The sequence below is a fragment of the Acartia tonsa genome, chromosome 13 (genome assembly GCF_053477335.1).
Source record: "Acartia tonsa isolate MP-2025a chromosome 13, ASM5347733v1, whole genome shotgun sequence".
NCBI lineage: Eukaryota > Metazoa > Arthropoda > Copepoda > Calanoida > Acartiidae > Acartia > Acartia tonsa.
The window spans coordinates 27,617,217-27,628,650 of NC_137272.1; the positions used below are offsets into that span (position 1 = coordinate 27,617,217).

General features: G+C 33.0%; 1 protein-coding gene across 1 annotated transcript; it reads right to left on the reverse strand.

The window, feature by feature from the left end:
- Positions 1-1,465: 1,465 nt before the first annotated feature.
- Dbp21E2 (putative ATP-dependent RNA helicase Dbp21E2) lies at positions 1,466-11,338 on the reverse strand. The gene is made up of 18 exons (XM_080180968.1): positions 10,993-11,338; positions 10,553-10,643; positions 10,142-10,242; positions 9,661-9,746; positions 8,987-9,109; positions 8,873-8,882; positions 8,633-8,746; positions 7,604-7,704; positions 7,120-7,300; positions 6,342-6,467; positions 6,086-6,143; positions 5,704-5,761; positions 5,332-5,418; positions 4,831-4,924; positions 3,677-3,799; positions 3,199-3,252; positions 2,649-2,812; positions 1,466-2,094 (listed from the first exon to the last, which is right to left on the reverse strand). The coding sequence occupies exons 1-18, from the start codon at positions 11,062-11,064 to the stop codon at positions 2,004-2,006; spliced, it is 1,734 nt and encodes a 577-aa protein (XP_080037094.1). The 5' UTR covers positions 11,065-11,338; the 3' UTR covers positions 1,466-2,003.
- Between the last annotated feature and the right edge of the window lie 96 nt (positions 11,339-11,434).

The window sequence follows — 11,434 nt, forward strand, 5'->3', positions numbered from 1 at the left end:
AAATATTTCCGGAGACCTGGAGGATCAGGACCTGCAGGATCATACCTGGAACCTGAAATTGACTTAAACACCTGTATTTTATTTTAGGATTACTACTAGAGGATATTTTAGTATTTTGGTAAGATAAAATGCTTTGTTTAAGTAAAAAAAAATATTTTTGCTCTTTACCTGGATGAGCCTGCCAGGTTTGCTGACATCCTGTGCCCGCCAGGATGGAGATATTCAAAAAATCCCAACCCTCAGTTATGTGTCATACCCATAGTTAAAAGGTCACGCAGTTTGGGCTCTTTATCTTTCACACACAGAGATAGAAAAAAACGGAGGGGGGGGGGGGGCGTTCAACTACTAGTGGCTTTGTTAATTTTCTACTGAAGAGATATTTTGATAGGAATGTCCCATCCCCCAATAAAATGGCCTTAAACCTTTCAGTATTGATTGTCCCTGCAAATTAATTGATTACTATCCATGGAACGCTGTCTATAATACGATGCGATAAATGACTATTTTAATTTGTTGTTAAAGAGCTGGTATTGTTTAACTGAGACTTTTGGGGATAGAATATTTTTTTTTCATTTCAGGTGTGACTCATTAAGACAGAATGTTTGTAAATAGTTGCTAGGAGGTTGAAATAGATTCAAATTAAAACACAAAAACATTCTTTCCTGCATTTTTTAAGTTTCATGTTTTGAACTCAAGATGATAAGGCTAGGTATTTCAGCTTCATTCAAATTATATTTAAAACTATTTTTTTTTTCAAATAAAAGTTTATTATATTTAGCCAATTTCAAACTTGGCATGACGACGGACTCCTATTGCAGTTATGTACATTTTATGAAGCATAGCAACTTTATAATTAATATCAGAAAGATCATTTGTCCATTTTACATTAAATATGATATTTTGCTATAAAAATATATACTTTTTTAAAATAAACCTTGTCAATCTATTCATTTTGATTTTGGAAAATAGATTCCTGGGAACATAGGTATAATGTTAAAGATGGAGCATCTCTATGATCAACTCTTAAAATGTGAGTTGATTGTCCATATCAAGCATCCTGTCATTCTGATTATTTATGCTTCGCTTTTATGAATGTTGTCATCCTTGTTTTGTTAAGAAAATAAAGATTTACATTAAAAGTAATATTTGCAGGGCTGTTTAATATTTAGTAAAGAATGGATGTATAGGACAATAGACTATAACTAGACGTATATGTTGATCAACAATATTACCCCTTCTGCAGATTTAAATAGACTTTGATCCAACAAACGCAAGATTTAATTCAAGTGCACAAAGTTCTTGAACGTTGTACACAGACAGACAGACGGACGGTTAGACATCCAGTTACTTTATATGAAGATGATATGTATTACAAATGAACAATTTTAAAATAAAATAAAATGAGTATGAAAATTGTTAATAGTCACTATGAACTTATATAAATCCCTATCTAACATAAAAACACTTTATTTAGCATTATCACCATTTTATTCTGAAATTGCAACAAATTTAATATTACAAATTATATCTTTATAATAATTTAATAACTTTGATTTTTTTAAATATTACCTAAGCTTCTCGCTTAAAGTTGGTATCAAATTGGTAATTTTCATTTAAACAAGAAATTAAAATGGTAATACTATGGAGAAGTTCCACCCCCAATTTAATAATCATAAAAACAAAGAAATGCTATGACAAAAATAAGTCAAAATTTGTTCTTAAAAACGGGTATAGTCCCTCTCGTGGCAACGCCTCTTAATGGGCGTTTAGTCGTGTTTTCACAGTAGTTTTTGAAAGATTAGGCAATAGTTAAGGTTAGAGCCCACGCAAGGAATAGAAATAAGGGAAAAGCTACTGTGAAAATTCGACAAAACGCCCCTTAGGAGGCGTTGCCACGAAAGGGACTATACCCCAAAAAAACTTAAGGTACTCTGGACTTTTTTATTTATTAATAAATAATTTTAAAAACAAGGTTGATAATAAACAAAGGTAGGAAAACAATGTTAATCAAATTCTTGTTCCTCCTTCTTCGAGGCTCTGTGTTTAATAATTCTGATTATGTTATTGTTTACATTTACTATCTCCTTGTCTTTCCTGAAAATAAAAGATAATTATCTGGAATATGTTGTTTCGAGGGTTTGTCTGTGAACTATTTGACGTGTCTAGGGTTTGACATAGTACCAATTAAATGAAATACCTGTTCAGGTATAAAACATTTTTACATGGAGCAATAGGAAGAGGAGCTTGAGGATTATTGGATTCGTTCTTGGGATGGGCAATACAAATCTTAAGTGCTTTAACAAAAGACTTGGATATAATTCATAACGTAATGATTAGACAGAGAATAAACCACAGGTATTATATATTCCACTAAAGCAATCAAAACAACTTGACATGACACAAATAGAGAACAATCGTGTATTAAACCAGAACCTATTCTGCAAGGAATCAAACATAAATTATCAGTTGTCTTCGGTAGATGCTTATTGCTTAACTATAATACTTTCAAATTGATTTAAAACCCATTAGAAGTTACGTCTAATACGACCAACAAAAAAATTTAAATTCACATTTTTCATTTCTCTACTGAATCATTTTATTATGAAAAGTCGTCAATAAATGAATAAACAATTTTTTGCATAATTTACCTAACAGCCATCTCAATGCGCTGAAGAACATCCACTCCCAAGGGCGTGTCGACCAGTGACGTCACGTGACCCCCGCCACATGACCCAACACGTCCTACCCGCCCCACGCGATGGATATAGTCGGCGACATTCAGCGGGAAATCGTAGTTGATCACATGTTGAACCTGTAAGGAAAACAGCAATTTAGTAGGAATAGGTGACTTTAAGCACCTTCCCGCAGTGCATATAGGTATTTTTTTTTTTGTGAAAATACTTAATTTAAGAAATAAATAAAAATAAGTTTAACCGTTGTTTTATAGGAAAGCATTAAGAATTTTTTGACGAAATATCGTTAAATGTTTTGTTGAGTTCAAAGATCCAAAAGTACTTTAATTAAGCTGTTTTCACTATTACAATTAAAAACCCCCTTTGCTTAATATATGTACATTTTTCATCGTATAAGTACAGTGTTAAACCATTTGATGATGATTTATAATCTCAACTCGTTGTACAATACATTTCGATTTGTAATTCCCCCCCCCCCCCCATCCTCCATCCAAAAAAAACTTACCATAGTAGTATCTAATCCTCTAGAGGCCAAATCAGTTGCAATCATGATATTTGTCTAAAATTATAAGATTTTCATTAATATTGACATTGAAAGTGAAACTACTCTACATGAGGAGTGTATGAATTAGTCGGAAGGATAACAGATCTATAGTATATATGTATATACGGATAACTACCTCCCCCCCCTCTTTTCAAATTACCTTTTTCGTCCGCTGGTAAATTGTTTTCTGCTCCTTGACTAAGTTAATTTTTTCGACACAATTGGTTGATTTTCAAAGACCCAATTGATAGTCGGCACAAGGTCATTGTGATAGGGAAATACTTTATAAATAATTTTAACTGAGACTTAAAGTTTAATACCCTCCCCATATTTTCAATTTATTAATTTATTTTATTATATAATAAAGGGAGAGGGGGGGGGGGGGTTATCACTGCTCAACAAGTATTTAGTGCGAAAGCAACATTATCAAAATACTGACCTCTCCGCAAGCAAATTCTCTGTAGTTGACAGCTCTTTTGGTTGGAGGCACATTATGATTAAAATTAACACTCTTGAAATTATTCTCTCGTAAATGATGATTTAGAAATTCAGCTGTCGTAGTCTGTAAATATATTTTAATCAATAGGGATTATAGATTGTTATAATAGTTAAAGGGTGTGCAAAAAAAGCGGACATTTTTAAAAATAAAATTGCGCTGCTTGTGTTAATAGTAGAAAAATGTTACGCATACCGTTAGAACTTCTAAGAAGTCTATTTTTTGGAAATATAAGAACGATTCCTCTGCTACGTATAGTTACGGAGCTACATGATAAAATGTCCCAACTGATGTAAAACTTGACTTGCGAGTAAATTTTAAAATATAACTAAAAATTAGAGAAGATATTTTGCAAACAGAGATGCCTACATTTTTAATTTCAAATTGCGCGGCTTGTGTTAATAGTAGAAAACTGTTACGCATACCGTTAGAACCGCTATGAACTGTATTTTTTTTGGAAATATAAGAACGGTTACTGTGCTACAAAAAATCTAGGAGCCAGATGGTAAAATGTCCCAAAATTTACTCACAAGTCAAGTTTTAAGTCAGTTGGGACATTTTAACACGTAGCTCCTAAACTATGCGTAGCACAGGAATCGTTCTTATATTTCCTAAAAATAGACTTCGTAGCGGTTCTAACGGTATGCGTAGTATTTTTCTACTATTAACACAAGCCGCGCAATTTAAATTTCAAAAATGTCAGCATTTTTTTGTAAACCCTTTAGGTATTTCTACAGAAAATTCCAATAAACTTAGAATCCCTATCTTTTAGTATGTCCTTTTTACTACCTATTTTATGAAGTGTTAAGTTTTTTGTCTTTTCAGTTTATATTCGGTAACCACTGAACCGGTTGAGCTATCCATTTCAGAAGTATTATTTGGATCCAGGAATGAAAAAAAAGACTGAATGGTTTTAAGCTATTTTTTTGCAATGTTCTACCATCCTTCCAGAGTCCCTAGATAACAGGGGTGCAACCAACTGTATAATTATAATTTTCATTTGTCATGCAAGTTACTTTTGACAATTATTGATCTCTAATTTTCGCCATTATGGATGTAATCATTTTTTGTTTATTAAAATGAAAATTCAACATTACCTTGTTGCAAAATACAAGGATTTTCTTATTTTTGTTTGCCGTGCTTTTTTCAAGAATATCCGTGAAGTTTTTCAATTTTCTTCCAGAACTAACCCTATATAATAATTTTCATATATATTAAGATTTATTCAACAGTTGTTACTAGAGTTAGCATATAAAAAATTAATAGGGATTGCAAATGTACAATTATAAGATTAAAACCAGTTTTTTTTAGCCCCGAGGTACATTTTTTATATTCGTAGAATACGATGCTAGACATAGTTTTTTCGTATGGATGAGAACCGGTTCTTATCCATCGGATTCGAATAAATACGAGAAATAGTTATCCTTACTTAAACCACCATACTTACAACAATAGTCGGGTGTAGTCCCTTTCGTGGCAACGCCTCTAAATGGGCGTTTCATAATATTTTAACAGTAGTTTTTCTCCTATTTCTACCCCTGCGGCGTTGCCACGAAAGGGACTATAACCTAATAGTCTTCAGTCTTAAATGATTTTACCTGATAAATTTTTGAGGTAGGTGATAGAGAACTTTATGAATTTGATTTGTGGAAAACTTGTTTATATTCTCCAGTTCAACAATAGAACTAAAAATATTTTTTTTCTTCATATAATCTGGAATCTAAAGGGATAAGACAATGACCGATAAATTGATTTACTTCCTCATTTGTGATAAACAAAATATTCCTTTCTGTAGACTAAAAATAAATTGTTGGTTGAAAAGTCTGAACCAAACAATTAAGATTCAACAAAACCCAATTTTTTAGGCCAAAATTTTGATTACGCATGAACTAAAAATCAAACTAAAATTTCACATTTAAAATAGGTTAAGACATCCAGATGGATAAAATGACAATTTATAGGTATATTACCTCATATAATTATCAAAATTAGTTGGAAAAGTTGCGCCAGCCATTAACAATCTTGTTCCTAAATATAATTTATTTTAATTTTTTATGGCACATATATTACCTATTAAAAATTATAAATCATCCTTTTATTATAGTTACAGGATCAGTGTCGGTTTCTCTGTCCCGAAGGATCACGCTAATCGCTGAACCGATATGGTTCTCCTTTACAGCATAGCTCCTAGATGCCATTAAGGGGCGAAGCCACAAGTGGAAAGTAAAAAGCAACTCTTAACAATTACAATCGTACAATCATTTTATTATGAAGTCATTCATATTTTATTATCAAATAATTTGTATTTCTTAAGTTTTTAAAGAATACAGTTCAAGCAGTTATCTTACTAACCTGTCATAAGACTTAATCCAGAACGTCCAAATCGTTTCAGAAACTGTAAAAGACTGTCCTGAAAATAGGAGTTATGCTTTTCTTATGACAGATAAAAAAAGGACCGAGCCAAAATATAATTGGGAAAAACAATTAAACACTGACAAAAATAGTTACGGCACTGGGATTTGAGATTGTAGATTCTTTAATGAGGTAAAAAGTGTAACCAATTTTATCAATATATCTTTACTTTAAAAAATCAAAATCCTTAACATACCTTAAAGGTATCATCAAGAAGAGTATCAACTTCATCCAGAGCTATTTCAGTGACATATTTTCTCTTGAGATATCCAGTGCCAAAAAGCTTTACCAGCCCACCAAAGCTTCCAACGGCTAGGTCAACCTTTGAAAACATAGAATGATTCAGGAATTTAAAGGGATAAGACAATGGGCAATAAATTAATGTACATCTCCAATAATGAAATACAAAATTACCCATTCTATATATTACAATTAGTAGTTAAAACATTTGAACTTTAATGAACCAATCAACCAAAATTCAATAAAGTCTCCAAACTTGTTAATCAACAACAGAGAAAACGTTATTATAAAACTTTGGGGACTAGTGTATAAACAGCTTAATGTCCTGACTCCCCTCCCTCCCTGAAAATGATTAGTGTTTGTGAGAGTTGTCAAATGACGCTTGATAGCCCTAAACTAAAATATCTGTCTCTGCATGTTTGTCTGTCTGTCTGTACCGAAAGATCTTACAAACCGCAGTGGTTCTCCTTACAGTAGAGCGTTACATAGATCCTGGGAAGTTTTATTAGCTATTTTGGGGAGGGTACCTTCCATCCCCTTATAATTTTAATTTTTTTTTATATGATTTATTTCTTTCGGAAGGGTACCCTACCCCAAAATAGTTATGAACCTTCTTAGGACAAAAAAGAAAAAAGAAGCTATATTGTGAAGGTGAACGATAATGGTTAGCGATATCCTTCTGACAACAGACAGACACATACATACTTATAGACATCCTGTTCTTAAAGGATTACCTGTCCATGCTTTTGATCACTGGGCAGTTTAAGCGCACTCCCGCCAAGAAACAATTCAACTTTAACTCCTAATTGTTCCGCCAGATGTCTCGCCACACCTTCAATCTGATTGGCCAGTTCTCGTGAGGGCGCCACAACAACAGCCAATGGGGATCGATTTGGACGATTGTTGACTTCGACACTTGAAATATTCATTTTTAAAATTCAAAGTTTTAAAGATCAATTGATAAAAATTTCAAGGATAATTTTTTTATTTTAGTAGCGCACCAAAACAAATTAGATTAAAATGACATTAATATGTATAAAAGCCCAAATTATATTTAATAATTGAATTTTGTAACTATTTGTACATACAAAATTTATGCTTGAGTATTGGTGAGAAAATGAGAGCATTGACCTAATTCTTGACAATTTTTGAGTGAACGTCGGACAACTAAACGGACATACCATAATCAAGTGTAGTTGCTCTGCTAATAATGATTACCTTACGGAACCTTTAAGTCTGATAATGTTCTGTAGTATTGGAAGCAAAAAACACAAAGTTTTTCCATTTCCAGTTTCTGCAGCAAGCAAGGAATGACTTTCCTGAATTATAATGATATCAGCTGAACCCATACCATTTTTAGGGGATCTGTCTTTGAAAGGGAGGAAGCAGGGTTTCGGATCCGCATTGATTTTATGCGGATCCGGATCCTCAAAATTTGGTCAGTGCGGATCCGGATCCGGATGCGGATCCGGATCCTACTGGATCCGGATCCGGATCTTTGACAATAAAAATAAAATCACCAAATTTTTCAAAAAAAAATTATTCTTTAATTCGAAGTCAAAAATACTTTTAATTTTCAAGTCTGAACCTAAACCTTGAAGATTGGCTCTCACCAAGAGAATGTCTGAGATTTTATATAAATTTAGGTAGATTTTTCCATTTTTTCCGCATTTTTTGGAGTCTAAGGATCCGGATCCGCATTTTTTTGCGGATCCGGATCCGGATCCTTGGACTCAAAAATATGCGGATCCTTGCGGATCCGGATCCGGATCCAGATCCGGATCCGAAACCCTGGGAGGAAGAGAACAAAAAAATTGTCTATTATCAAAAAGCCTAAAACCATCCTGGGACCTATGAGAAGAATTTCTTAATTAAGGATCTTAATCGGTTTAGTGGATAGCGAAATCTTAACAGAAATCTTGCCTCTTTATGGAATAGGATTCAAAGCAAAGTTTAATAGAGGCATTCTGTAAATTACCCAAAAAGTGGATGGACAAAAAAAACATTACAATAAGTACTTTTGGGTACTTGGTCTTAAACTACTAGTGTCTAAACCTCAATTTTAATCTATACAAGGAGAAATTCTGTTTATCATCATTTGCGAAGTTTATTAATTTATCGTTCATTGTCTTATCCCTTAAGATCCCTTTGTCTTTATGCGTTTTTGTAATACCATAAAAGCTCATCTTTGTCTTAGGACCATCAGTGGTGAGACTGGTTGCAAAGCTGCTCTATAATAAAGTTTACCTTGTCTTCCAGTATTGTTGGTAAAGATTCTGCCTGAATATTTGTTAGCTCTTCAAATCCACAACTCTTTAACGCAGCCACTGTTACATACAAGTTTTTAAAAATTAAATATACCTACTCTTGTGCAAGGTTTAAAATCGCTAGGACGATTTTACCTCAAAGTGAAATATTTTTGAAATAAGGGGTACGTTAGTTTTTCGTGTGTTTGTTTTTTACTGTTGGGGCTAGTAAAGAAAAAACCTTTCCTCTTCTTTTTTATTTATTCTTAATATAAGGGGTGAGTTCTGTGCTTGCTAGGCACTTTGAGGGAAATGTGATAATCTAGTATTGTAAAGTTAAAATTATCTTAAAAACTTTCCTAGTGCAGGGTCCAAATATTGAAGCTGGCTAAATTTTGGTCGTGTCTCGTTATCTTTCATAAAATATTTGGCTTTTATCGACTGAAAACCGTTTATTGTGAAATAATCATCATATGATTTCCTGGTAAATGTATTATTCTTTTAAATGTTAGGTACTATATTTTCAGATTTTAATGTTTACAGACAATATTGAACCATGGTTCCGCCATCTTTACTTCATAGTTCTACATTGTACGAAGAAGGGAGGGGACATTGGTCTGTAATTGCACTAATACCAAAAGTTTTATAACCAATTTTTGCATTGTTTGCAAATTGTTGGTACCAAAATAATAGTGACTAAACTTTTCAACCAATAACTTCAGACTATTTACGGGGTAAGCAAATATATATATCTTTCATGGCTTGTACATATTAAAAGAAATTGATATTTCAAACCTCGAGACTGTAATAAGTCTTTGTTTCAAAAAGTGGCACATCCGCCCCCCTCCCCCGCCCCAACGCCCCTTATCAATATGCTTTTATTGGAATTGACTATAAAGTCCTGAAAGCTAGACTGTTTCTTTATTAGAAGATTATTAATGGATTCATGAACAATATTGGCACATCAACCCTTTGCATTGTACACGTACAAGCTAGATTACACTTCTTGAAATGGATAAATGAATAATATTCCTGTTTTTCCATCCTTGACTAGCCAGATGTACAGCATCAAGCTTTCCATAGGTCTGACCCAGTTTGTGATTTAATTCTGACCTCTAAAATTTAAAGAAATGTATATCCTTATATAAAAGCAACAGGATTATTGTCTATAGGTCTTTCTTTTATGTGTATCGAAGGATTTCGCTAACCGATGGTCCGATATGATAAGTAAAGGGTCGACTCCCCCCATCTTCAAGTGCCCCTAGAGGCGTAGCCGCTAGTCTATATTATACTATAAGGTAGGAATGTTCTCTTTCTAGGTCAAGCTTCATTTTGCTACTTAAGAAGTTTAAGTTTGATAAGCAATTTATTTAAAATTAAAAAAATGTAGGTAAGTAAAATGCAAGTATAATAGAAGCAACCAACAAAAATAAGTAAATAATGTCATGTTAACTAAACGTAAGGACCGACCCTGAAAGCAAAAAGATATGAAAATACAAATTTGACTTACCTTACAAGCAATAACTAACGGTTTGTCCTTTAATCTTATTTTGTCTTGTTCTTTGGCAAGTTTTCGTATATTTTGATGTCTCTTTAATGCTCTTTTCTCAACTACAATTAAACATTTTTAAAGACAATGTGAAGACAATTTTGTAAATCAAGAATATATACAATATACATTTATATAATCTATATTACAAAGTAGAACGATGTCTTTCCCGTCCGTCCGTCTGAAGCCTAAGAACTAGGTATCTGTTAATCAGATTGGGCTCTACACTTCAGGGAATATAGCTATTGGTCCTGCGGTGGTTTTAAGCTATTTTCTTGTGAATGGGACACCCCTACCCATCAGAAAAAAAGAAAAAAATTAAGAAAGCGCATATTATCGATTAGATTTAAAACAAGTTTTAGATAGAATTACCTGGAACAGGAATTGTGATAACCGGTTTCTGTGGCATCAGCTGATTGTGTACACTAGACAGCTGTAGAGACCGTGCAAATTGTAAGCTCAGCCTTTTTTATATTCTTGTGTTAAATATGATTTTGTGACAAATTATAAAAAATACTATTTAGATAGGTAGATACAACCCTTATAATAGTAGAGTAACATGATCTTTGTCTGTATGTATGTGTCTGTCTGCACAAAAGGATCTCGCTATCCGACTAACCGATATGGTTCTTCTTTACAGGCATCTTTTCATAGGTCCTGGGAAGGTTTAAAACTATTTTGGGGGAGGGTACCACCAACCACCCAAGATAAATCGCCTCAAGAAAAATGAATCCCCCCCCAAAAAAAAAAAAATTATTAAAAAAAATAAAATAAAAAATGGGGAGCGAGCAACATATTTAAACACAAACAATCCTAGGTATAAAGTTATTGCTCAATCTCGAGTTCCAAACAGGACAGAGTAAATTTAAGTAAACTCGCCGCATTTTTATCTGAAAAAAATGTAAAAAATAAAAAATGCCCTTTTAAAAAATACAGCAAATAAAAGGAAGGCATTATCCAGGGAGGGCGTAGACAATGGACTGTAAATTATACTGGTATCCAAAGTTTTATGAGCATGTTCTCTCATTCGTTGATCAAAATACTTTGGGGACTTTTTAAAGATATTGATTTGTTTGTTAAAACTAGATTTCAAAACTTTTCAATGAATAATCTAAATCTGCAGAAGGGGTAGTTTAGTTTATTTTAATTTAGGGTGTAAATAAAGGGAGAGGTCATTTTCTAGTAAATCCCGTAAAGGTGTGTGTTATAAGGCCTAAAAATAGTAGTAGAACGATAAGGTGCTCTAGATATATG